General features: G+C 31.8%; 6 protein-coding genes across 11 annotated transcripts; 1 reads left to right on the forward strand and 5 right to left on the reverse strand.

Annotated features, from left to right (window-relative positions):
- Positions 1 to 1,095: 1,095 nt before the first annotated feature.
- On the reverse strand, positions 1,096 to 10,918 carry LOC128392329 (cGMP-dependent protein kinase 1-like). Of its 2 annotated transcripts, XM_053352338.1 has the most exons (9): positions 9,859 to 10,918; positions 8,618 to 9,068; positions 6,744 to 6,988; positions 3,854 to 4,000; positions 3,648 to 3,728; positions 2,890 to 3,137; positions 1,722 to 2,153; positions 1,371 to 1,570; positions 1,096 to 1,276 (listed from the first exon to the last, which is right to left on the reverse strand). In XM_053352338.1, exons 1-9 carry the CDS (start codon positions 10,272 to 10,274, stop codon positions 1,178 to 1,180), a joined length of 2,319 nt encoding a protein of 772 aa, XP_053208313.1. In that variant the 5' UTR covers positions 10,275 to 10,918; the 3' UTR covers positions 1,096 to 1,177. The 2 variants fall into 2 exon arrangements, with proteins under 2 accessions (XP_053208313.1, XP_053208314.1); XM_053352339.1 differs by lacking the exon at positions 3,854 to 4,000 and having other exon boundaries at positions 9,859 to 10,915.
- Positions 10,919 to 12,885: 1,967 nt separating this feature from the next.
- Positions 12,886 to 17,177, reverse strand: LOC128392369 (nuclear hormone receptor FTZ-F1 beta-like). Its single transcript, XM_053352387.1, is given in 6 exon segments — positions 12,886 to 13,325; positions 13,458 to 14,033; positions 14,208 to 14,993; positions 15,119 to 15,816; positions 15,818 to 16,130; positions 16,605 to 17,177. Coding segments are annotated over 5 exon segments (2,463 nt in total). The 5' UTR covers positions 15,973 to 16,130; positions 16,605 to 17,177; the 3' UTR covers positions 12,886 to 13,077.
- A 162-nt stretch (positions 17,178 to 17,339) lies between these two features.
- On the reverse strand, positions 17,340 to 19,814 carry LOC128392336 (coiled-coil domain-containing protein 50-like). Of its 4 annotated transcripts, XM_053352348.1 has the most exons (4): positions 19,583 to 19,814; positions 19,223 to 19,412; positions 19,074 to 19,154; positions 17,340 to 18,999 (listed from the first exon to the last, which is right to left on the reverse strand). In XM_053352348.1, exons 2-4 carry the CDS (start codon positions 19,275 to 19,277, stop codon positions 17,573 to 17,575), a joined length of 1,563 nt encoding a protein of 520 aa, XP_053208323.1. In that variant the 5' UTR covers positions 19,278 to 19,412; positions 19,583 to 19,814; the 3' UTR covers positions 17,340 to 17,572. The 4 variants fall into 4 exon arrangements, with proteins under 4 accessions (XP_053208323.1, XP_053208322.1, XP_053208324.1 ...); XM_053352347.1 differs by having other exon boundaries at positions 19,223 to 19,814; XM_053352349.1 differs by having other exon boundaries at positions 19,092 to 19,154; positions 19,223 to 19,810.
- A 692-nt stretch (positions 19,815 to 20,506) lies between these two features.
- LOC128392344 (probable G-protein coupled receptor No18) lies at positions 20,507 to 22,518 on the reverse strand. Of its 2 annotated transcripts, XM_053352359.1 has the most exons (2): positions 22,337 to 22,469; positions 20,508 to 22,232 (listed from the first exon to the last, which is right to left on the reverse strand). In XM_053352359.1, exon 2 carries the CDS (start codon positions 22,186 to 22,188, stop codon positions 21,403 to 21,405), a length of 786 nt encoding a protein of 261 aa, XP_053208334.1. In that variant the 5' UTR covers positions 22,189 to 22,232; positions 22,337 to 22,469; the 3' UTR covers positions 20,508 to 21,402. The 2 variants fall into 2 exon arrangements, with proteins under 2 accessions (XP_053208333.1, XP_053208334.1); XM_053352358.1 differs by having other exon boundaries at positions 20,507 to 22,518.
- Positions 22,519 to 23,102: 584 nt separating this feature from the next.
- Positions 23,103 to 24,774, reverse strand: LOC128392348 (probable splicing factor YJU2B). The gene is made up of 5 exons (XM_053352361.1): positions 24,529 to 24,774; positions 24,273 to 24,409; positions 23,776 to 24,208; positions 23,566 to 23,704; positions 23,103 to 23,499 (listed from the first exon to the last, which is right to left on the reverse strand). The coding sequence occupies exons 1-5, from the start codon at positions 24,529 to 24,531 to the stop codon at positions 23,231 to 23,233; spliced, it is 981 nt and encodes a 326-aa protein (XP_053208336.1). The 5' UTR covers positions 24,532 to 24,774; the 3' UTR covers positions 23,103 to 23,230.
- A 457-nt stretch (positions 24,775 to 25,231) lies between these two features.
- Positions 25,232 to 26,620, forward strand: LOC128392343 (plancitoxin-1-like). Its single transcript, XM_053352357.1, has 2 exons — positions 25,232 to 25,625; positions 25,695 to 26,620. The coding sequence occupies exons 1-2, from the start codon at positions 25,292 to 25,294 to the stop codon at positions 26,501 to 26,503; spliced, it is 1,143 nt and encodes a 380-aa protein (XP_053208332.1). The 5' UTR covers positions 25,232 to 25,291; the 3' UTR covers positions 26,504 to 26,620.
- The last annotated feature ends 808 nt before the right edge of the window (positions 26,621 to 27,428 follow it).

Here is a 27,428-nt window from a genome sequence, read left to right on the forward strand (position 1 = left end):
TAGTAAATCATTGAAATTTCACTTTCTTTTTTTCGTTCTCGTTGATTACTAGTCTTAATAAATTCTTGGAAATGGAAGACGTTCTGTTGGTTGAAGCCAATTAATCGACCATTCGGTCTCAACCTGATCGATCACATGAAAAGTACAAAGTGATTGAGGTCAATTCGTTTGATTAGGTCCACTCTTATAAACGACCAACCAATGGATAAGTAATGAAGATCTTTTTGGCACAGTAACAGGTCGGAATGAAGACTCATGATACACCGTTTCAGGGAAATCGAATGAAACTTTGAGCCCCGAATCGTCATTGCTTCTTATGAATCTATGAGGAACAAGATCTTTTTTGGACTTTGCATTGAACCATAAACATCCGTTTTCGAAGCATCTTCTAATGCGAACCAGAATTCCGTCAATCCGGTCGTTGGTTCAAACCGATAAACGCAAACAAATGAAATAAAAGGGTAATTTATGATCATCGTGTTTGTGACAATCTTGCATTCGCAAATCTAATCATGTCAATAATTTTGGTGATAATCTGGTTAATCGAATAACAGAATTAAATTCTGTCTCTACTGATTTACTATATCTACGGTCACTAATTAGAGAAATAGTTTCAGTTTCCATTTGAACCTTGGATTTTCCTGATTCAGTGTCAGGTATTCGCAGGTTAATAGTGAAGAGAATATTATTAGAAAATCAACTTTTGTGCAAAATGACAACTCGAAAATGAAAAACATACAAACAAATCATTAGAATGATTTAAAACACTAATTTAGTGAAGACGAGGAGGAAAAAAATACAATAACAATTAAATCGTTTTGAAAAACTGTTATTCACAATAAAAGGATCTCACAATTAGTTCAACAATCAAATTGATTGTATTATTTTCACTTTAAATCAATTACAACTGAGCGAAAGGCACAAGAGAGAGAGAGAGAGAGAGAGAGAGAGAGAGAGAGAGAGAGAGAGAGAGAGAGAGAGAGAGAGAGAGAGAAGAAAAAAAAAAAAAATGATTAATAAAAAATAAAAAGGAAACAAAAGGTAATATGAAAAAATCGTTATACAATATTATATATATGGCGATTCGTTAACCGGTCAATATATCAATTAATTAATTATTTATATATTTATATATTTGTTATAATTCCAAAAAAATAGTAATAATAATAAACAAGGATTAGAATTTTTCGTCCCAGCCTGTGGTATCGTCCACCGGTGGTGGATCAGTGTCCGCGGGGTAATTATCAAAATTAGAAGTATCTGTCGGGTGTCGAACCTGATTGGAAGTAAGAAAAAGAAAAACAATAGTCCATATTAGATTCGAGAATTTGTTACTTTTTTTCGAAATGTTCTTTACACTGGTCACTTACAGTAGGAACTATTGGAGGTGGTAAGGCTCTAGATCGAAGGCCTTCCCAGAAAAAGCCGTCGAACCATTTATGTTTACGAATATCGTCGATTCCGTCTTTCTGGTAACCCAATCGTTCAGAAGGATTGTCCTTGCAAAGTTTTTTGATTAAATGAGTTGCGTTGCTTGAAATCATCCGAGGAAAGTCAATTGCATTGATCCCTGTTAACAATTAAAAATAGAAATCAATCAATCATCCCCAATTATGACTCCATTTGAATCATTTTGTTTCTAGTAATTAATCACAATAGTAAAATGATCCATCAGGTTAATTGCTGTTTACCAACAGCAATTAAGTGTCTCCAAGTTTTACCTTTCAAAATAATTGTATAAGTTTGCATTGGATCGGGACCTGTGAAAGGAGGTGTACCAGTTAATAATTCAAACATTAGAACTCCTAATGACCAATAATCAGCAGAGTAATCATGACCACGATTAAGTATAACTTCCGGTGCAACGTATTCCGGTGTCCCACAGAAAGTCCATGTTTTCCGTCCGGGAGGTGATAATTTCTTGGCAAATCCAAAGTCGGTTAACTTAACGTAACCAAATCTGTCTAATAACATATTTTCCGGTTTGAGATCACGATAGATGATGTTACGTGAATGAAGGTAATCAAAGGCTTCGATTACACATGAAGTGTAAAATCGGGTAGTCGGCTCGTCGAAGTAACCTCGATCTCGAAGAATAGTCCAAAGTTCCCCACCTAAACACGATTCCATCAACATGTAAAGGTATTTCGAATCTAGAATATAACAAAAAAAAAGAGAAAAGAAAATTAATTATTCCTTAAGTTAATTCTCTAAGAAAATAGTGTCAATTTGGTGATGTTTTATCACCGAAGAAGATTATGATTAACTAATCATGATTAAGATCACCAGGTATTAATAGAAACATTAACCAGATGATTAGAGTCAGTGAACTGAATCATGTAATTTCTTGTTCTTCCTTGTATTTAGAAAGTAATCAACTAATCACTTGGCTTTAGATTATTGTTCCCATGATGATGTCTGTTGATTTAATTGTGAGATAATTATAACACTGATCATCATTGATAATCAGATAATTTTGTTGGCATTCTGTTAATTTCAATTTTCACAATTTCATAACTGATTAATTGGCAAGGGCAAGGGCAACGGGAAACACGCAATTTAATCAACATGATCAAATCAAGGAAAACGAGTATTGTCAAAATAATTAACAAATATTAATAGAAACGCAAAAAAAAATGTCTTCAATTTTTGTTTGCCAATTAAACAAAACAATCAATCAGATTGATCAAGTGAGAATCAAAATTTATCAGTTTGCTGAATCAATTGATTTTAAGAGTAACAATTAACTTTGGGCCATTGTTGAATTACTTGATTGTCTTCCCATTGATCTTGTTGCGTTTTGAAATATTAAATGATCAATAATCATCTATAGTTAATCTGAATGTTTGCTTGTGAACATCAATCCGATCAACAATTAAGACACTTTACCTTTAAATGTTTTGAACAATTTAACGATAAATGGACAATTAGCTTCCATCATGATTGTTTTTTCACTTAAAATGTGCTGTTGTTGTCGGGTCTCGACAATTTGGGCTTTCTTCATAACTTTCAAGGCGAAACTGCGTTCACTGTCATTGACCAGGGTCACCAATTCAACTCTTCCGAAACCACCAACACCCAAAGTGGACACAACCCTAAGGTCACTTAATTTGATTCCTTCAAATTGTTCCTCTAACCTGTAAAAACCAGCATAAAATTAATCAATTAGAACAAATCAAATGAGATTAACACTCAGTGAACACTTAATTTGTGCTCTTTATCGGGTAAATAAGGAAAAAAATAAAAATAAGTTGATTAAAAGGAGATTAAGGAATCAAATTAAAACTATAAATTAATTAAAACCATCGAAAGAGAATGAGATAGATAATTAGATTTGTACCTTTTCTATGATCTCTATTGATTGGCAGCAATTAGAAGATAATTAAAAGGGAAGAAACAATTATTATTGATTAGTAAATTGAGGTGAATGATAATCGTCATGATTGTTAAAATTGATTAGTGACAATTAACTTTTCCTGTGAGTTTTTTTTGTTTGTTTCTCCTTCATCAAAAATATCATCACAAATTATTTCAATTTGATTGTTTTGATAGATTATTATCTTTATCCAAATTCATTGTGAAACAATTAAACTTATTATCATCCAAAATTGAAGCTGTTAATTGTTGGTAATTAATTGATTACTTACTTTTGACGGAGAAGTAAATTAGAGTCATCATATTGCTTGGATTTGAAATCTTCAAGATCATCAAATAGTTGTTTAAACGACCTGAACAATTAGAAAATAATCCAAATTAGTTAAACAATTAACAGAGATACACACTGGGAATACATAATTAACAGTAAATTGATTACGATGTTGAAATTGAAACAATTAAAACAAACGAAACTAACTTGATACCAGATAAACCAGGTAATCGTTTTACCATTAATTTAATTGCAAACAGTGAAACTTTGATAAATACTGAGAGGATTAAGTTAATTGAAGGTTTTTGATTGGGTCTATTGTCATTGTGAGCTGCTAATTGATGAAGGTGAACGCTATTAGATAAACAAGATAAAGTTGTCATTACAATTAGAAAAAAGTTTATAAACAATTAAGTTAATTAAAAACTGAGATTTGGTAGGAAACACAAGGAAAAAAAGTTATTAGGACGATGATTGAGATTAACCAGTAATCCAAAATGAAATGAGGTAATCAAAAGTAAATTCAGATGATTTAACTGATTGAGATTGTTTAGATTTTCGGTGAGATGATTAATTGATTGTGGTGAGTATAAAGTAAACAATAAAATCCATGTAATAATAATAATAATAATCAATTGAGTTGTTATAATTAGCGAAACACATATAACAGATTAACTACATTTGCCAAGTTGATTGAGCTCGAGCAGAAAAGGGCAACAATTAAAAACAGAATTAACCAATTGATTAGTTGATTGTGAAGAAAGTAATGAAATTGATACACACACACACAATCAGTTGATATAATGATTATCAACCAAGTTAATTAAACGTAATAAAGTGATAAAGGTAAATAAAAAAAAAGACGAAACTAATTGATAACTAAATGATCAACAACGAGATGACCTAAATGAAAACAGGTAACAAAAACAAATGATACAAGATGATGATACGATCAAGGCTCTGGACTAGGGAAGCCTCAGATTGTGGTTGATTGTTTGGGTTGATAGTTGATCTTTGCTGGTTTATGATGATTGTGATTAACTAATTGTTGTAGGTATTCATTTATATGTAATATATTGAATGATTAAGTTAACTGTTTAAATGTTTAATAATAAATCAGATGATGACAAGATTTTCATGAGTAAAAATAAAACGACTGATTAAATGATAGCGACTCTTGATTGTGTGTCTCTGAAATGGCAACAATTTAGTTGATTTTTTTGTTTTGTTTGATGGTTAACATTAAACTAAATTAACTAAGGTTAATGATTTATGGTTGAGGTTAATTGTTGAACATTATCAGATAATTATAATGAGTCTCTTTGTAATGGTAATGGTTGTTGATGACACCCAGAAAAAAATAACATTTTCATTTGGCTGAGGTAACTGTTAACAATTAATGGTTAGTTAATTAGTTGTTGATTGTTTAATAATAATATATGATCAAAATCTACCAGTGTTTTCAGATGGAAATGTTTGATTAATTGTTGAGATGATTATCTTAATTGTTTGTGTATGTGATTAGATAGTAAATTGGATTGAAAGTGAGAGTAAATCAAAATGAAACTATTTATATTTGGATTGATGAAAAACCTTCAATGGTTAATACTTGGTGATTATTATTAATACAACAATCAATGAGTTGATTAGATTCAATATTAATAGTAATTAATTGAGAATTGAGAATTTGTTATCACCTTGATTGAGTTGATTGTTAAGCTAAATTATATTGGCAAATATTAAATAATTTTAGTCTACTTGTTTGTATATTGATTAGGCTTGAATCTTGTGATTTAGTATTTTTTACTGTTGATTACAATCAACTAATCATTATAGTAAATCAAGATGATGAATATAATCATAAGCAGCAATTTCATTTCTAAATTGTTGTGGGTTTTTTTTATTCCATTGATGATTAATCGACTCATTTTACTAATTGTAATCAAATTTACTTGGTTACTATAATTAGAAATGGTTAACATTGAGGTTGATTCAATGATTTAAACGTTAATTGTTGATCAAGCAGTTAATGATTTATTAATTGACAAGATATTCAATCATATAATCTAGTGGTTTGATAGTCAAGGATTAGTTTTAGTTTAACAACTGAATCAGATCAACTGATAATTATTAATATTAACAATTAGAATCAACAACAATTAACATGAGAAAAAAAACTATTGACAATGTTTTTCACTCGATTAAATTAAAACTATCAATAAATGTTAGAACTGTTAATTGTTATATGATATTTAATTGTATCACAATCAAGAACCAAAACCTGATTGATGATTAACCAACAAGTTAATCAACAACCAAAAGCAATCAGTTAATTAATTGTTAACAAAAAAAAGTTGTGAATCTTGTTCATAAATGATTCCAATCAAAGTATATTAGATACTAAAAAAGGTAAATCAAATAAAAACAAAACAATTAACTTAATCATGACAATCAATTGATTATAATCAATTGATTAACACTAAGCAGATTCAAGACAATCAATGAATAGAAATGAAAAACAACAAAATAAATGGTCAAGTTGCAATTAATCAATTGTCTTAATGATTTCAATTAATGAAAACAAAGCAATTAGAAATGTAACAATTGAACTAATCATCTTTAATTGTTGCTGATTAAGCTTTAATCAAAGTGTAAGAGGTTTAAATTAACACAAAAGGATTTTCCTTGCTTTCTAATGACAATATTTACGAACCAAATGATTAGCTAATTGCAACGTTAACGGGATGAAATTAAGTTAACCAATTTACTAATCTTAATTTCTGAGTGCTTTCTAATTGTATCTCATTTAGACCTTTGATTTAGTTAATAATAATAATACTTTTACATGATATTGACTGACAATATCTATTGATTGTATCGATACCAATTTCAATAATCAAAAGTAATAGTCTAATGAAAAACAAATCCGATAATCAGATTACTATTGGTGATTAATCAGAAATATATGTTGACATGATTATCTTTGGTGTAATGAAGTTTTCAAAGGGATTGCAAAAGTATCAAGTTAATTGATGAATTGATTAATCATCCAAGTTAATTATGTATTAAATTGTAATTCGATGGGTTAAATACTCACTCTCTGTCCATCACCAAACACTGGACCTCATCCGAATGAGCGATAACATTGGCAGTTCTAATATCTTCATGGGTCAAGGCTCGTTCACCGAAAGAATCACCTTTCACAAGGGTTCGAATAATTTTCTCTCCGTCAGGATCATTTTCGTCTTTAATTGTTACCTGGACCGATCCTTGCCTGATAATATAAAAGGTCACTCCTTTGGCACCTTGTCGAATGATATAATCTCCAGATTTGAATACAGCCTGAGGGGAAATAAGAAAAGAGAGAGAAAGAAAGAAAAGAAAATGATTAATATCCAGTGAGTGAGAGAGAGAGAGAGAGAGAATGACAATTAAATTAAATTGATGAATATGACTAATCAGAATGGGGATCATGACAATATCATGATACCTGTCATAATGGGCTTACAATATTTCAAGGTCATCGGACCAAATGATTAACATTGAGTTCGATGATAATATTAAAGTTAAATTGTTATCATTGTTGGGAGACATTAATGATTTGGTTAATATTGTCAATGGACATTAAATGATGTGAATTGCATGTGATTAAATCATCATTTAACTGAATGAGGGATGATGATGATGGAAAACAACACAATGATGATTCAGAAGATGGAGGAAATGAATTGAGATAAATTAATCAATTAATGATGAGGAATAAGCTAAATATCAACTTTGGTTAGGAAATCAAGGTGTCATTAATATGAGATGATGATAATAATAATAATGATGATGGTAATGATCAGTTTTCAGAAAAGTAAATGATTATCATCATAAAGATAAAGAATCTTTCTGAAAGCAATTAATTAACAATAAAAGAAAATAAAAGAAATTAGAAATTTACTTTGATTTAATTGTGCAAATCAGTATCTATTCATTTGCAACAATCAATGAATCAGCTAATTGATTTAAACTTGAATACAAGTTTAAAGGTTGAACCATAAGGTTTAATCAAAATGGTATAACTGTAAATTGATCAATCAGTTAATTAATCATTTACATTGGTGAGGACACAAGAATCAATTGCAAACTATTCAATGTTAAAGGTGAACACATCAATAAGAATAAGAAACAGAAAGAAAAAAGGTAAATCGTATTGAGAAAAAGGTCGAAAGATGATAAAATGATGACGATGACGAGGATGATGATGAGAATGAGAGAGAGAGAGAGAGAGTTACAAGTTCAATTTGACCTCTAATTACTTCCTATTTCCAATTCCTATTACAATTTCATGACCTTATTCGAGGCCACGAATTAACATCAATGAGGTCGTGAAAAGATTGACATTAAAAACTAAATTGTTTGGCGGGAATAAGAAAGTTAATAAGATGAAAAATAAATAAGAATAGATAATTAGAAATTAATTAACGATCAAGAGTGAACAATTTAAAAAGTGTCTCAAGTGGAAACTGAATCAGAATGAGCATTACAATTATAATCAAGTATGATTGTGAATTGAAACATCATTTGATTATAACCTGAAACCTGAAATAAACTAACAGATTAAAAAAAGGAAAACAATTTGTTTTTTTCAACAATCCTAATAGACTTTCCAATAAAATCAACTAATTGTTAACAATTAAATTAATCCAATAGTTTCATCTAGACAGTTATGGTCGAAATGAGACTTTCACAAGTAATAATATAAATAAAATTATAACGAAATGATAATACACAACATTCTGTTTCCTTGTGGTAAATCATATGAAGATTGAATGATTTTCTGAAAAAAAGTGATAGTTGAACACATGAAACCTAATGGTTAATGATAATGCCGCTGATGATGATGATGATGATGATGATGAAATTAATGTGACAGATAGACAGGGAAAAGATGAGAGAGAAAATAAATAAAGAGGGAAGGTATACCTCTTCGAGAACATCAACAATTTTGGTTATATGTTCATCAGGAAGCTTTTGGAAACTTGGCACAGTTTTCAGAAATTCCATGTATTCTTTTTGTTTAATTAAACCCGTTTTCATCATAATCGATTGGAAACATTGTCGTTCAATGGCCCATAATTTGCATAAACCGATTGCCTTTACCGACGCAGTTCGAGTACAATTGTACAGTACAGCCAATTCACCGAAAACTTTACCTGGTCCCATGGTGTGTAAAACTTTACCCTCTTTGCTAACCTCGACTCGACCCTCTTCCAGAATGTAAACCACTGAACCAATGTCACCTTCCTTAATTATCCAAGTATTTGGTTCAAAATTAACTGGATACATGCTATCGGTAATCTCTTTAATCTGTTGTTGATCCAAATTCTTCATGAAATCATTGTCGAGTATTGCAGCGTTAATCAAGTCCCGGGCTCTATGGGTGATTCCAAAATTCAGTTCATTATCGTTTATCCAAATTGATGATTGATCACCAAGACGATTGAGATATTCAAGGTAAACAATTTAGGAAAAGGAAAACAAGGAAAGAAAAAGAAAAGAAAAGATTTGTTATTAATTAGTTATTCTTTAAATGTTCATTGGTCTCATTCATTTGTTTTCCTGGAAACAGGATAAACGATAATTGTAAATTATCACCATCAATAGTTCAATGGTTCACCATAATTCAATGTTTCATCTCATCAATTGACTGTCAAAATATATAATACTAATTAACTCTTTCATTTAAACCATTCTGCTTGTTACTAAGCGAGTTATATATATATAATATTGTTTATGTAAATGTATACAATTCAATATTATATTATTATTAATTACTTGGTGTGTTATTAATACACTTTATTGGATGGAACCTATTTTGCTGATTGTTGATAGGAACCCGCCTTCAATGATGCCGGTGATAAAATGGTAATCAATGAGCAAAAGAAAGAGCTAAAATAATTATATATGTTTAACCAGCAGCTTAATTGGATCAAATTGTGTGGTTCAATTAGATAATTATGTTAACAATCAACACAATCAAAAACATGATAGGGATCCATAGTTTTTGCGCTCTTGTAAATCCATCAAGGTGATTTAGAGTTGTTGTTGTTATCACTCTGTTACTAATGTAGATCAAGTTAATTGTTGATTGTGTTGTTGATGAGTATGAAACATTGAGAAAATGGGAGAATTTTCTTAATTGATTGTCTGGTAAGTTGACGTACATTTGTGATTTAGGATATTCTGTGAATTTGGTTTCCATTAATTCGGGTAAGGTGAGGGTTGCCTGAGGTTCAGCTGAGATTCCCATCAATCTTGTTTTTCGAGGTTGATTGGGTTTCGATGATAAAGTAATTGGTCGAGGGACACCAAAAGAATCAACAACTTGACTTCGTCGGGAAGAGCCAAAGGTAACAATTGATTTGTAGATATCCAATTGACTGCGAATCTCTCGGATTTCATCATTCTTTTCATCAAGAGTCGCTTTCAAATTCTCAATCAATTTAGCCTGAGATTTACACAAAGCTTGAAGATCAGTTGGCCTACCATTGATCGTAGATCCATCCAATAAATCACCGCCATCATCTTGCATCGTACTACTAACATCAGCCATGACCATATTAACACTTGAATCAGACATTTCTTGCGAAATAATAAAAACAAAGTTTAAACCAAAACAAATCCAAATATTGGCCTGATGATGATGACTGTAGATTTAGAGTATAAGGAGAGATGTTGATTACCAATAGAAGTAGTTTTAAAATGGCGATTAGGTTACAGAATCAAGGTAAGAATTAAAAGAAAAGCAGAAAACAAAATAACAACAAGAGAAAAGGAAAAATTAATGTATCAGTTACGTCGCATTGAAGGCACTTAACAACAACAAAGAGACACAATAACTATTCCCAGAGAGAGAATTGGATCATTGGGAGAACAAGTTAAACACCAATAATATATAGTAGAACATTAATTTGATGATGGAAACATAATTGTGATGAGAAGAAAAATTGTAAACAACAAAAAACAAAGAGATGATTATAAACAACAATTTATTTTCCAATGAAAACGTAAGTGTTTTTTTCTCAATAATTGTAACTCGATTGAACAAAAACAAAAACAACAACAAGAGAAAAACAAAATCACCAAAAGAAAATTACTAAATTGTCTACATCTAAGGTATCAGTTACTCTTAGATTGATTTATATTCCAACGCAAAGTCAATGATTATCTAATATAATCATTTAATTATCTCAATGAAGAGAATTATAAAAAAAAATCAAGAGCAACATTAGAGCTTCAATTTCATACAATTAACACAAAAACGTTTCCAATGTTAACTTATCATAATCATGGAATTGCGATTGTGGTGCCATCTGTTGTTCTCAATTAAAACTAACCAGGCAACGAATTGATTGTTGAGCTTAAATTGGAAAATTAATTGTGAATCATTTTCGATTGATGGTTGATTTGGTTTGGTTTGATTTGATTTTGTTGGTTTTCATTTGGGTTGTTTGATGGTTTGCCTTTGTCATCATTTTCGATTGATGGTTGATTTGGTTTGGTTTGATTTGATTTTGTTGGTTTTCATTTGGGTTGTTTGATGGTTTGCCTTTGTCTTGGTGGTTAATTGGTGAATCTTTTATTGGATTGAAAGGATTGGGGTAATTAATGTTGATTAAGATGATTAGTTTAATCAGTTTGGGTTTTTTTTCACCTTCATATTTATCATCTTATTATATTAAATGATTTCATGATTGGTTTTGATATTGTTTTAGTTGTAATCAAAGTTCAAGAGACTTTGAGACTTGGAGATTGAAAATAATTAAGCTTTTTTTCCTGTGAATATCTCAATTAATTAGCAACAATTTAACTGTCATGTTGATTAAATTGATCATGGTTTCAGTCTTGTTAATGATTCAATTGTGTTTTGCCAAACTTTATGAAAGATCAGTAAAGATAAGAAATACAATTAGCTTGGCAACAAATCATTTTGCTAATTGTTGCTCATTTAATTTTAATCATATCAAACATTTCCAAAATTAGAGACTTGATTTAACTCTAATTGTTCACTGAGGTTCAAGAGTTGATTTTCCAATGAATTTTCAATGAAACCTATTGAAACAATTAAAAAACCTTCATAATTATATTATGGGCTCTGTCTAAATGAATAAGTATATCTAATTGTTACGTAGTTAATTGTTCATATCAGTTATTTACAATGCTCCAAACGCCTATGAAACAATTAACAGTAGAAGATAATTGTTGGCAAAATGTGAAAAGATGCCAAGATTTTCACCGAAATAATCATCTAAATTTCCCTGAGAATTAATTGATCAATCAATTGTTACTGAATTAAGATCCACCAATTCAATTTAGTAACAATCGACCATAAGAAACAATCAACTAATTACATACATAGTCCAATCATCAAGAGAATCAGTAACAAAAGCACAATTAAGAAATAATCACAAATCAATTGTTGATTAATTCAAAGATCTTAAATTAACCATAAAATATAAATTCTACTTTTAATTAACTCAATGTCCACTGATTGTCCAGTAATTTTAACTTCGGTCAATCAACTGATTAACATGAAAAAAACATCAAAATGAATTGAATTTTCACCATATTAATACTCTAGATATTCAACTGATTCACATTTCAATTCTTAATCTAATCTCATGTTAATCATAAAACAGAATTGATCAAAATCGATTACTAATAATATTGAACGAAATCAATTAAATTGATTCGATTAATTTTCTGATCATTTTTGAAAAACGCGCTTCAACCACCAAGAAGTTAAAGTTTGTTAAATGATAGAAAAACAATTTAATCAAATGCTAAGAGCCTCAGAAAAGCTTAATTATTCAAAAAAGTTTAATCTATTAACCAACATCCAATACAATTAACTTAAATGATCAAAATCTTAAGTTGATTTCAAATTAAATTTCAACAAACAAATTTTTCTGTCACCAGATGTCACAACCGTCCGAAAATATAAAAAAAATGACAATTAAAATTGACTTTTTAATTGTTCCCTCCTAATCATTGTTCAAGTCTTAACTGAAAGAATCTCAAATGACAATTAACTCCTGGTTAAAGACTTCCATCAAACCAATAATCTTTGAGGATTAAAGCTAAATAGATTTTCTAATGGTACAAACTTAATTGCTTACGATTAATTGATCATAAGTAATTAACTTAATGACCAGTTTTGAGGTTGAAATGATAGTTTTAAGGTTGATCAATTAATCAAATTGAAATAATATTTTTAATCAGTTTGTATGAAGATGCGTTTGATTTTAGGCTTTGCTTTTTAAAATGATCAAACCTTTATACAGGTTCAAGTAAATTGTATAAAGGGGATTACATTTAGTTTGATTGTGGGTGAATTTTGATAAAATTTGTATTATATATTATAATTAGTTAATTGTTGCGTCTTAATGGTCATCACTTTGAAATAATTCCATCAGCATATTGAAACCATTGACATCTTTTTCATTCTGTTTAACGGTTAAAGTTTCTCTGGCAACTTGACAAACTTTTTCCAATTCGAGTAAACGTAAAAGTAATTCACCAAATTTAGATTGATGTTGAGGATAATTACAAGCCGAATATGTTTGAAGTGCTTCCATAATCTGTTTCTGTAGTTTGTCAACCTTTTCTAGCTCTTGAAGTTCACTTGCATCTATGAGAGAGAGAGAGAGAGAGAGAGAGAGAAAAGAAAATCAATTAATAACAATGAATAAATTAGTAGGAAATTTCATCTCCTTTCATTGATTCAAATAAGATGGACAAGTAAGTTGACACTTTTAGTTACCTGATGCCATTAGAATTATGATTTTAAGACAAACGTATTCACATTCGTCCACCTGAAGTCGTCTCAAGTGATCTGAAAGGTAGATCATTTTTTGTATTACATTATTGATTCCTAGAGTTCGAGCTTCTTCAATTGTGATCACTTGATCGGACGATATCTTAATGGAACCTGGAGTTGCGATTGACCGATAGCAACAGCTGAGCAAAAGAAGTTCAATCCATGAATTGTGGAGTAAAACAACTCGATCATCAAATGAGATCTCTTGAAATAAAGGTAAACTTTTACACCATAGAACTAATTTGTACAAATGATGATCAGCGATTCTACAGAAACTGTTTTCAATATCGCTCGAAGTCACTTCTTTATTTGTTTCACTGGTCACGTTTTCACTATAATAACGATGATTTGTTTTACTTAAATCGCACGTTTTAGTTTCACTCAGCGTCCTGCGCCAATGATGTTCAGCGGATAAAATTTCCTTGATTAGTCCACTTATTTTCGGAGGTATAATTGGACTGAAAGTATTGGAGCCTGAGGCGGAATCGCTTGAATCGAGAGTAAACTTTTCATTATTTACTCGATTGGTTATTTCGTTTCCATTGTTTGTAGTTAAACTAAAATTTACTGGTGAATCGCAATTGATTGATTTTAAATCATTAGACATTGGCAACCATTTTGTTTGATAATAATTTCGAGCATCGTGACTACTGTGTCCTACTGGTTGGCTCATCATCATGGCACTTGCAACACTTCCATTGTTTGTAGTTAAACTAAAATTTACTGGTGAATCGCAATTGATTGATTTTAAATCATTAGACATTGGCAACCATTTTGTTTGATAATAATTTCGAGCATCGTGACTACTGTGTCCTACTGGTTGGCTCATCATCATGGCACTTGCAACACTGTTTGATTGTTGAACTCTCATGGTATTATTATCAGAATGAACAACAGAATTTAAATTATTACAATTGGCAAATCCATAGTTTGGATTAATTGTTGTCGGTGAAATTGTATAAGTACATTGATAGGTACTTCGACCTCCTCGAGTTCGATCCTCCCTGATTGCTTCCAATTTCATTCCCATGCGAAGACACTTCTCAAATCTACAGGCAGGACACTTTTTTCGAGTATCTTTGGTTATCAAACAATTCGCACCTCGCAAGCAAACATAATTTTTCTTATTTTGTACTGTTCTTTTGAAAAAGCCTTTACACGATTCGCACGAAAATAGGCCATAATGGAAACCAGAGATTTTATCACCGCAAATTGGACAAGGGCCGGATAGTAACTGTTGGCGACTGTAACCTGGACTCAATCCAATTCCGGGAAAATCAGCTGACACCATTGAATCACTTGAAGCTGTATTGGCATTTAACTGTTGGCTTTGATTGATATTTGGTACAACAGAATTTTGATTAGAATTGATTAGTTTGTTTCCACTAGAATCTTGTTGACGAGGTGTTGATGGTGAAGCAAAATCACTAGTATTTGATTCATCAGAAGCTGATGATGCTAAAGATGCTGATGAAGCAGCTAAACAACAAGGGGAAATAAGAAGAGCAGATAAAATATATTAGAGATAAATGATAATTAATGAGTCATAAAACCGTTATAATGATGAACGTTTTTCTTTTTTTTTCTTCTTCTCTTGATTTTACCTGTTAACCTGAGATCTTGCAAAGAGCGAGATGGAAGTTGGTCAATTGATATGTTTACAGGTCGAAAGTTTGGTAAACCAAGGGCAGATTCGTTCATCGAACCTCGTTTCTTTCGATTACCACAGGAAGAGATATATTGAAAAGGAGAACAACCTAAATTTGAATTCGTGTTATTTTCACCATTGATGATCATTGATGGTGTTCGAGGAGATTCCATCTCTTCATCCATAACGGAGTCCATTCCAGACTCGATTGAAGTCGATGGCGATATCACAGATTCACGATTTTGATTCTCACTTTCGTTACATTTTCCAGACTGACCAGTGGATTGTAACTGATTACCCATATTCTTATTACTATTGCCATTGGTCCTCTTTAAATTATCTTCACAATTTGAAGCGGATGATTTAATTGACGATTGATAAACATGATGAGAATTGGCTAAACTTAACAATAAAGATGCTTGAGACAAATTGTCATCATTGTATGTTGACTGAGTTGATCTAAGCTGAGATAGATCAATTGATGGACTTCGACGCGTCGTAACTCCCGAAACTGGGGCTAAATTATTACCATTTACAGTAGATAACTGATTAGATCCTCGGGTCTTATAAGATTCGGCCATAACAACATCACAATCGGACATTTCAGCGGCAATTGTATTAACTGAATGACGACGACCAAAGTTACCACCAAAGGTGAGAAAGTTGATACAAACTCGGAGCAAGTAAAGCACTGGGTAAACTACTACGATGACGATGGTCACGATTAAGAATCATTGGTGATAATCCCATTTGAGATGAAGTAGATTGAGACCTTTGGCCTTTAAGATATTTACTATTGTTACCATCCATTACCTTAGACAGTGCAAAGATGATGAGAGAAAGTGAGAAGAGTCAGAATAAGGAAGATAGAGAGAAAGAGAGAGAGAGAGAGAGTAATTGAGTGAGATAGTGAAAAGAGGCAAGAATGAAGATTGATGATAACGTTCACATCCAAATCAATCTTTTATCTGTGGAGAAAAAGAAAATGAGAAAACCATAATTCCATTAGTAATCATAATATAATATGGAGAAAATAATCTAAGTCAAACAATTAGAATGATAGATAAGCTGGAAGATGAAGACAATTTACGTAAAAGAGAAAAGATAAAATTCTGAAAAATCACCAGAAGAAACATGGAAAAAGATTACTACTCATTTGGAAATACTCGATAATTTGCCTCAGGCTAATCATGTGGATTAAGAGATGATAACGATTGTTTTAGAGGAGAGAAAATGAAAAGCTCAGATGATAACATGATGGTGGAAATTGCTGAGTGAAAAATTGACTGGGTGAGGCAAAATCTCTGGCTGAGGAATGGTAAATATCTGCTACCTGTTCAACAGATTATTCAGATTCTGAAAAGGGTGAGGCAAAGATGATGATGGTGATGGAAGGGAAAATGATTCATGATGAATGCAAATCTCATCTCTGATTCGGTTACCTGTGATTCTGGGGGAGAGAAAATTGTTCCAACTCATTTGAAAGGTGATTCTTTCGGTGGAAGAGCCTTGACCCATCAGGATATTGAAACTTCCAATGTTATCGGTCATTCGGATCAATTCCAGAGTTTGGTGGTGGACACAGAGACTATTTGACCAATCGAATTACAATTGATCCATAATTAACTCATCTCGATAACTTCTTACTCCTTTTGGCAAAAGATTCTTGAGACTAATTAGATAGAGATCAAGAACAATTGAATTGAATCAAATTCTATTCCAGTTAAAGACAATTTTGTTGATCAAATTCACAATAATTCATATGAATTATTCACAGGTGAGTAATATGATTTTCCAAATAACCGATTCGGTTGATTTCACTTTTAATTTCACTGATTAATTGTTCATCTAAAACATGGATGATAATTCACTTGTTGAAAGCTGAGAATTGATTAGTCTCTTTTCTCAGGTCTTTTAGGTTATTTGACCAGAGATTTTCTGGTCATTCAGATTTTTCCATGAAAAAGCTTCATGACATCAAGATTATTATGTCAACAAATTCAAAACTCATATTCGATCATTGAAATTATCGATTATTATCGATGATCGAAAAAAATTGATGATTGAAAATCAAACATCGATTTTTTCGTCTCTCTCTCTTTTCCTTTCTTTCATTGTAATTGTCTTAAAGTTTATTTGATCACTTGATTGTCGAGTTAATTGTGAAATTAGAAATGTTATTTTGTTTAAAAGTTTAGTTTCTTTAATAATCGGAAATTAATTTAAGGCATATTGGTGATGATGATGATGATCAGGTGATTGTATCAAAATAATTGTGTTCATTTGAGAAAGAGAAAGAAAATTATTAAATTGTTGATGATGGTTAGAAAATATTTACACTGGACAATTTAAATGGAAAGTGATTAACTAGTTTAGCTTGGATTGATTGTTTTCGATTGCTGATTGTTGATTATTGAGTTCGACAAGTGTCTCGACTTTTTTTACTCCGTTTTTCGGCTGTCACTCGTCGTTGGCCTTGGACGGGTTGGTAGCCAATGTAATTGTTATCATCAAATTGTTCGGCTTGTAAATTGTTGTAATTGGTTTCGTTTATTGTCGGTTGTTGTTGTTGTTGTTGTTGTTGTTGAGCGTTATTTTTATTAGCGGGTGGACTTTGCGAGGATGATGAACACGGAGATACTCGGCATAGTTCAGCGAAATGGACACCGGTCAAATCGGCTACATTTTCGGGTTCTACCTTTTTACTTGGTGTCCCACTTGTCGGTTGGCGTCTTTTGTACGTTGGGTCGAGGTCCATTGCCACATTATGGAAACTTGGGATCGGTGGTAAGTCACGTTTTGCCAAATCATTAGCCTCTGGTGAGATATCATGATAATTAGTTTCATTATTGTTAATTGAACAACTTGAATGGTTCATATTGGTTAATGAAGTTTCTTCAATTGCTAATTCATGATAACTTTGTGTTAATCCTCCTCTTCCTCCAAGTTGCCTTGACCTCTTATGGTTGGTTGAATCTATTCTTTCTCTTGAATAATAATGACCACTACTATTACTACTTTTAATTGTATTAGACCCAAGGGAAGTTGCATCGTCATGCTGATTAATTTTTCCATTAAAAATTAGGTTACCCTCTTGATCCACTTTTCTCATCCTTTCTCGTTCCAATTTAGCCTGACGAGCACGTTCACGGGCACGTTTGGCTCTGGCCTTTTCCTCTTCCTGTAAAATTCGTGCAATCTCATAATCTTGAGCTTCAATCCACTCTTTCTTTTCCTTGGCAATGGCCGCTTTCCGTTGGGTCTCATATTGATGTAAAAATCGAGCCAATTCTTCATCTTGTTCGGCCATAAATTGTGACATCTCCGCTTCAGTCAAACCAACCGGTGGTTTTAAACACAAATCTGACAGATAATCTTCAGTTAAACCCGATGAATTTGATGTCCCAGCAATTGGGTTAACAAGATCACCGAAAATCTCAGCATCATCCATATCAGCGATAGTCCGATTAACGGCATCCAAAAGGTCCGGATTCATGGAACCAAATTTCTCTAACCGAATCTTTTCAACCTGTAACCTTTCCCGTTGAACTTTCTTCCGTTTAAGTCGCTCTTTCTCCTTCTCCTGAAGCCTCTGAGCTAATTTTTCATCCTCTTCAACAATCAAATTCAATTGTTCAGCCTTCCTCCTTTCTTCATCAACCAAAGCTTCCTGTATCTCTTTGGCTATCCTCTCATCTTCATCAGCAACTCTCTGCCTTTCTCTCTCAAACTCAATCATCCTTTCATATTCCTCCTTCTCTTGAATGTATCTCGCCTTTTCGAGGTCACTTCGAAAAACTTGATTCTTGAAACGGTTACCTTCATAGAATGAGTTAACTAGATGATAAAGAAAAAAGAATAGAAAATAAATAACAAGTTAGCCTATTGAACAAAAGGAAAAGGAAACACACAAAGAGCATTAACTTTACTTTCTTCATCTTGTAACCTGTAAGCGATTGCATTATCCTCCCTCACAAGCCATTCCCGGCAAACTGAACACAGAAAAGGTAAACAAATCAATTAGCTGAATTGAGTTAACAAAGTCACAATCATCTCTTACCTTGATTAACTTTACCCTCAGGAATGTCTTCTTCAGTTAGTCCAGCATGGGCCATGGTTCAAATCCAGGGTAAAATGGACACTTTGTTTTACTCATTAAAAGTTGTCACTTGAAAAATGAAAATTTACACAAATTGAGGTAAACAGAATCACCTTTTCCTTTTTGCTTTTACAAAGGTAACATTCTGATACTGTTTACATACGAGAATTAAGTTTAATTGATCACAGAGAGAAACAAGATGATTTAATTAAAAACATTTTTTCAAAATTGTCACAGGTAAAGAAAAACAATCAACAATAATAATAAGAAAAGGTTCAACTTTTGTTTACATCAAGAAAATGAGAAAACAACAACACCAACCTTGAGATTAAGACGATGATGACTGAGAATTGTAATTAAAGTTGATGCTGATGATTTAGTGTTAATTGTAGAGGTTGTTGGTTCGCCTGTTGATGATCTTCAACACAATCAATCAATTAGAGAATTAAATTACCTGGAGAGAGAATTAAATGTGAAAAGGATTAACCTGTAACCCGCAAGGGATGAGAAGCAAAAGAAACACTGAAGAGGAAAACAAAGTGCATAGAAAAAGAAAGAGAAGAAAAGAAAGAGAAAAGTTTAAAGTAAGAGGAAAAAGAGAGAAGAAAAAAAGTAAACATTAAAGAAGAGCAACAATTTAGAAATGGAACTTGATTGTTACTATTAAGGTGAACAATTTAATTCGCAACAATTTAATTGTGATCACTTAACATGATTACGATTACGATTTTGGTTAATGTTAACTTGAATGTTCAATCAACTTGAAACAATTAAATGTTAGTATTGTAATAAACTTTATTTAATTGTGTTGGTTTTAAATTTTCATTACAATTTATTGGGTCTCATCAATTTTACCTTGAATTTAATGATTGTTACTTAAATTAGTTGACGACTATTAAGCTAATTGATTATCTCCTTATTGAATTAGGGTAACAATTTAATTTGTTCACATTTTCAACTCATCCCATTGATAAAAGATATTCAATTAATCACAATTAAATGATCAACATTGAACATGACAATGATTAAAGGGACAATCGTTACAATTGATTATCTTTCTGATTGATTTCAAGTTTTTATTGATTCTCCTTGTTAATTTAATATACCAAAGGTAAGAATTGATTATAATTGAAATTTTCTGATTAACTTACTAATTGCTGATTTCTAATTGATTCAATGTTAACAATCAAATTAACTTGAAGATATGAAAAGTGATCATCTGGATTGTTTTTAATAATAAATAAATTTTGAGGTTTAAATTGTCCAAATTATGATTAACAATCAATCAATTATGTGATATTTGTAAATTATGACAATTTATTAATATTGGATTGATTTAAATTAATGACTACAAATTAATTTCTAATTGTATGAGATGATTAATGTTATATGATTGATATTAAGGCAACAAATTGTTGTCATGATTAATTGTTTGTATATATAAAATGATATTAGGATTTAATTGTGTGTCAAAATGATTCTTAATCCAATATGATTAGTTGATTTTGCAATAATTGCCACAATTTTGTTAATGATTTTTGAGCATTTTTTTTTCTTGATCACAATAAGTTAAATAATGAAGTTGATTGTGAATTTGTTGATGTTGATGATTATGTTGATATGATTAAGAATTAATTGTAACCCAAATAGCTGAAAGTTGAATGTTGATTGTGAAGAAAATGAAACAGGAAGAATTACTTTTTTTCCCTTTATAAACCTCCGATTAAATTGTGATGAATTAAGAAAAGTGATTAACATCCAAGGTCTATGGGAATTCATATGTAGTAGTATTTAGAAGGCTCGTTGATTGAATGTTATAAGAGAGCAATCAACAAATAGGCAGAAAAGAAAAGGGGAAAAATGAATTTACAATTTAGGGAATTGTGGTGGAGAAAATCACAATTTAAATTGTTCCAAAGATTAGAATAAATTGTAACAATTAACTTGTTGGTAAACAATTGGAAAGACACATTAACATGTGAAAATGAAGTTATCAAGAGTCGATTTTATCTCTTACTGAAGATGCGAAATTAAATGTTCAACAATTAGGAGCAATTGGAAGAAGATGAAGATAATTAACAGAAGAAATTAACAAATAGAATTAATTAACAATAAACAATTGGGATGATTAAAAGATTGGATTAAATTCCGTTGGAGAAAAATTTACTTGGTAAGATGATGGATGTTGCCGTTGGTCGTTGGACCGATGATGGTCTTGGTGAGGTTATTGATTTCGATGGTGAACTTGATAGTCGGAAAAGTGACCTTATTGCCGTGCGAAATTTGCGACTTAGTATAAAATGAATGATTGGATTCATACCAGAATTAACTACACCCAACCAAATGGCGAAATTGTGTATTGGTGCCAGAAATTGTGTACACTCGGAGCAGAGACAAATTATCGTTGACACTATGAAAAACGGAGCCCAACAAACAATAAACACCAACATGATTAGTCCAAGGGTGAAGGACAATTTATGTTGTATCATTAGCGCTGAGAATCTTGATATTTCCTTGGAATCAGAATCACCACCACCACCATTTACAACGGTTCCATATTCGGTACCACCGCCAGTGTCATAATGAGCGATAAAGTTTAGTTTTGTTTTGAATTTTGATCGACGTCGTTTAAGCGTTAAACTTGCCAATGCCAATCGATATGTTCCAACATTGAAACTGATCATTAAAATTAAAGGTAAATAGAAGATGAGAAGTAGAATGACAACCAGAATCTCTTTACCATGAAGGAAATCGCAAATCGCTGAGTCTTCATCATGAGTTCCAATACAAGCGTAATCAATGATATGTGGTAACTTGACAATGACCAAAGTGGAAAACCAAACCAGTGCGATGTTTATGTTCACTTGGCGAGTGGTCAGTTTACGGGAATAGCCGATTGGCTTGCGAATCGCCATGTATCGGTCCATGGATAGAACGGTCAGATTAAAGATGGAGGAGATAACGGAAATTTCTTGGAACAAAAAAAGAAGATGATATTTAGCAATCTCCAGGATGTTCAAAGGTATCACGATAACGCCGATGGTCAAATCGGACAAGGCCAATGAGATGATGTACCTGTTGGTTGATTTGGAACCGAAACATTTATACTTGAGGGCGACAATTATTACCAATAGATTACCGATAATTATTTCCAAACAAATTGAGATTGAGAAAAGATCGAGAACAAAATTACCCGATTCATGGAAATGAGGATAATTAACTTGGGAGAAATTATCAAATTCACTTTCTACATCCATTGTTCAATCTAAATTTGACAGTTGAACTGAATAGAAACAAGGAGAAATTGATTATTGGAATGCAATTAATGCACAATTAACAAGATGATCAACATGAAGATGCTCAATGGATACAATTTACACCCAAAGGAAGATAAAATTTCCCATTCAAGAGTAACAATCATCTGGAAATTTAATTGGAGTCTATGGAAGATGAGAAAACAAATTATGGGAAGATGAGATGGTGATACGATTAAGGAGGAAACTATCAATTCAGGCTAATTGTCAAGACCATCCTTAATTGTTATTGTTGTCTGGTTAACAATCAACTAACCATCGTTTTCAATTTCTTCAATTTTATGTTAATGTTTTCCATTCATTTTTGTGGCCTTGTTTTTACTCGTTTACTTGGTGGGACAAATCACTTCATTGGACTGGTTAATTGTTCAGCAGTTCTTTGTACAATTAGCTAAATTAATTGTGTTCTTGGTCCTTTCTTTTTACAGTTCAATCATCGCTAGAAATTAGATTAATTATGAGTTGAAAAATCTCTGAGTTCTCATTGACTCGACGAGTCGACTTACTAAGTAATTGTAATTACTTAATTGTTTTAGGAGATTTTTGTTTATAATTCAAATATACAATTTATACAATAATTAACTAATCAATTTTATAGACAAGGTTTTGGGATTTGATTGTTATATATCAATCATTTGTTGTTCCGTGAATTGGTTTAATCAGAATCACTTTGATCACTTGCATAGGGAACCAAACTTTTAATTGTTGATTGTGATGAACCAGCAATTGGTTTGATTAAAGAAATTCCTAATTTTTTCTCATCAAGCGAAATATCTTCCTCTTCAACTTTCTTAATTGCTAATGATTTAGCAATTTCGATAAATTGTTTATTCAGATTACTATTTGATTTTGATTCTTCTGATGATTTAAATATTGATTCGGTTACGATTCGGTTTCGAGTTGATTCCTTTCTTTCTTGAAAAGCTGAAAACAAATTAACAATTTAGATTAGTATTCAATTGATTATAAGGTTGTTTAATTGTTACTCACTTTCTGTTGGTTCTAATCTAATTAGCGATGAAAGCTTAACATCGTATGATGATTCGGGCAATAATTTAACTCCAATTGATAATTTCTTAAGAAGAGCATCATCTTTGTCCTTTTCTGTTTTATCCTTTGATTTTTGTGTCTATTTTGAGAGGAGAGAGAACCAAAATTAAGACCATTTCCATTTCCGTATTGCATGAAATTGAAATTTACCCTTAAATGTTTTCGCAATTGTTGATTCGCTGAGAAATCGTCTCTCCATCTATCTTGAAAATCTTGTAATTTATCAATAACCGGAGCCATTTGTTTATTTTTCTCCAAATCTTCCGAATCATGTTCCAGTTTAAACATCGCATCAGTTGCCATTTTCTTAATATCATCTTTATCCTCGGTGACAATTTGCCCATTTTCACTTGGATCCCAACGGTTCTCTTGCCTTCGAGCACCACAAACAATAACATAATCACAATTAGCAGGATCTGTTTGAATCTCGAAATGATTATCACACAAATGACATTTCATTCGGAACTTGTAAATAGGTGTAGTCAGGTACATTCCAACTTTACTCTTCTCAGCATTATATCTAACACCCATTCCAACATGATTGTTACAACCACCACACCAGATATTATAAGGTAACTCGAATCTGAGGAAAAGAAAACAACAATTAAAATAGAGAAAAGATCGATCAAAACAGAATGAGAACAAACCGAATGATTAATATTCCTTGGTCTAATTTTCGAGCTCTTTCTCTCAATGGATGACTATTTCGATACTTGTTGACACTTCGATGTTTAACTGGATCAAAATCCGATGGAATATATTTATTAGTAGCTTTTCGTTCAGCCTGTGAAAGAGCAAACAATCAACAACAATCATAAGAAAAGAAAAGAGAAAATCAAATCTCCAATATTAGTCTTTAAATCACAAAAAGAATACAAATTTTCAAAGAATTGAATCACTTACCATTTTAAAACGAATTAATTGTTACTCGACCAACAAGAAATTAACGAAATAATCAATCAAATAACCATCAGAAAATCACCATCGGGGTAAATTAAATTATGAGACAAAATCGATTTGTAAACAAATTCAATCAGCTGATTTAATGTTTTCTTTTACTCAAAAAGAAGCGGTAAAAGTCATTCGGTTCAAATTTTAATTCTCGTTAATTTTTGTGATTCCAACGAAATTATCAAAAGTCGACTAATAATAGTAACCAACTGATCTAAGGGCAACTTTAAATAGCAATTAATTAATGACAATGGAAATTCACTGATCCCCAATCAACGTCGTAATTGTTTACGCAGTTAATTTATATACGAAGAAATTAAAAACATTTGATCACAATTAGTAGCAAACAATGTCTAAAATCAATCAAATTAGATTTGATTTGATTTTACATGAGATGAGAAGGTTAACCAAAAACAATGGTGCTAATTGTTAACTATGCAAAACTTGTGAATGGAAATGAAGATAATCAATTTATATTTCAATTCTAAGTCCTGATATGATAATTGGTGTTAATTTGTTTTCGACGAACAATTAAAACAACAATGGAAAGAACAATGTTCTGACAATTAGATTGACAATTAGAATCAGGTGAAAATGATATGAATATAATGAACGCTAAATCGTCAGCAATTAAGTATATAAATATGTTGATTAATTTAATACGTTATCTCTTTTACAACTTGGTGCTTAATTGTTACCACTGATCTTGATTAAAATGGATTTAAAATTAGTCTTATTATTTGTTTCCGTTTTCTCACCTTCCTTTGCATTACAATGTAAGGACGAGGATGGTAACGATGTCGATTGGTACGTTGTGTACAAATTACCTCGAGAAAGTGATGAGGACAAACAATCAACTTTGTCGGGACGAACTGGATTTAATTACGCTTACATCACTTCCAATGATTACAAAGATGGACAATGGAAAATTTCATCGAAAACCGTAAAGGACAAAGATTCCCTTTGGGGTCAAACCTTAGCACCCGCTTACAAAGACGCATCCAAATACACTTACGCTCTTTGGAACGACGCTCCATCCAAAGGAAAAGGTTTGTTTCCGCAATTTAGATTGTTACAAGATCTTTGATTGTGACTATTAATTGTTGATCCTTTTTTAGAAAGTGGTACCAAGGCTCATTCCAAGGGAGTTATTGTCATGGATGAATCGACCGGTTTCTACATTGTCCATTCTGTACCCAAGTTTGTCAACACTTTCGACGATTCTTATGATTATCCCGATTCTGGTCGAGACAATGGTCAAACCTCTTTGTGTATCTCTTTCGATACCCAAAGTGAAGGACCTAAATTGGCTTCTCATCTTCTCCTCATGAAACCAAATCTTTTCTCAACCAACCTTGTTGGCGGAATCCCAAGTGAGTCCACCGATTTCACCAACCTTTTCAATCCCAAGTATCGAGCCCCCAAAGACGCACCAAAGAGTTTGGAAACTGAGATCACTACTCTTGGTGGAACAACTTTCCGAGCTTTCTCAAAGAACCCAAAGAACCTCGTTGATTTGTATGGTGCTATTGTCGCTCCCGCTCTTGAAGCTCCACTTTTCGCTGAAACCTGGAGACGAGGTGCTGGTGGTATCTTGGAAAGCGACTGTACCCTCGACTACACCGTCAACAATGTCATGGGCTTAGAAATCAACTTCGATTCATCATCTTCATCAGGAGATTGGCAATTCATCACCGATCACTCTAAATGGGCCATTTCTAGCGACGATTCAAAGGCCACTTACACTTGCGTCGGTGATGTCAACCGAATGGCCTCACAAGCCAAACGAGGAGGTGGAACTCTTTGTTTCGACAACAAGAAAGTCCACCAAGCTTTCCGATCGGCCATTAAAGTTATCGAACCTTGTAGTGCCGATGCTAACGGCGAATCACATTCGACCGCCGTTAAGGAAGGTCAAGAAATCTAAATTGTTTTCTCTTACGACGATTTGATGACAAGAAGCAATCAAAAATTAATCTTTTCTTGATTTACTTTTTGTAATCATCAACAATTTAAACTAATCAATAAACTTTCAAATCTTCAATAGTACAAAGTAATCAATTGATTCGGAAACAAGTTCATTAACAATCTAATAAATTCGTGCAGTTGATTACAAATCGCCAACCAAATTAAACAATCGAGACTCAACTAATCATTACAATTAAAGAAAATCAAATTGAGTTAATCAAATTTCCTGCCAAATGAAAACACAATTAAAATTCAATTGAATCGGTTGATTGGAAACAAAGCAAATATGAAAGACTTTTTTCCAACTATCATGTTGAGATAATGATAATTACCAGTTAATAGTCAACAATTAACAGGGAAAAAGACTCATAGAGACACAGAAAAGATACCAGGGAGATAGAGAGGGAAAAGAAGATGATAAATTAAGGGGGAAAAGATGATAGGAAGATAAGTTTGAAGGAGAGTTTAAGTTAATTACATGAGACTGGTGATTCCATTGAACAACAATTTAATCTGCAATCAAAAGCCTTGATTTTTTTATATTTTTTTCTTAAAATTCACCACAATTAATACTTACAAGTGTATCGATCACAAATCCAATTACAATTAAAACTAATCATGATTCCATCACAATTAAGGAAATACCTTTTAACTGCAACAATTAGTAAGTAATCAATTGACTTTAAACACCAACAATCACTTGACATTAATCATGTTTACCTTTGATTTTTTATTCCTTTGCTAATTAACTGAACATTATTCATCACCACAACAATTAAGTGCTGCTTGTAACACTCACAATCATCACCAGTGGTAAGTTAATTGTGATCAATTGATTGGACAATACTAATAACCTTTTGATTGTTGTCTTTTAATACAGTAAT

The sequence above is a fragment of the Panonychus citri genome, unplaced genomic scaffold (genome assembly GCF_014898815.1).
Source record: "Panonychus citri isolate SS breed McGregor unplaced genomic scaffold, ASM1489881v1 Contig00136, whole genome shotgun sequence".
Taxonomy (NCBI): Eukaryota; Metazoa; Arthropoda; class Arachnida; order Trombidiformes; family Tetranychidae; genus Panonychus; species Panonychus citri.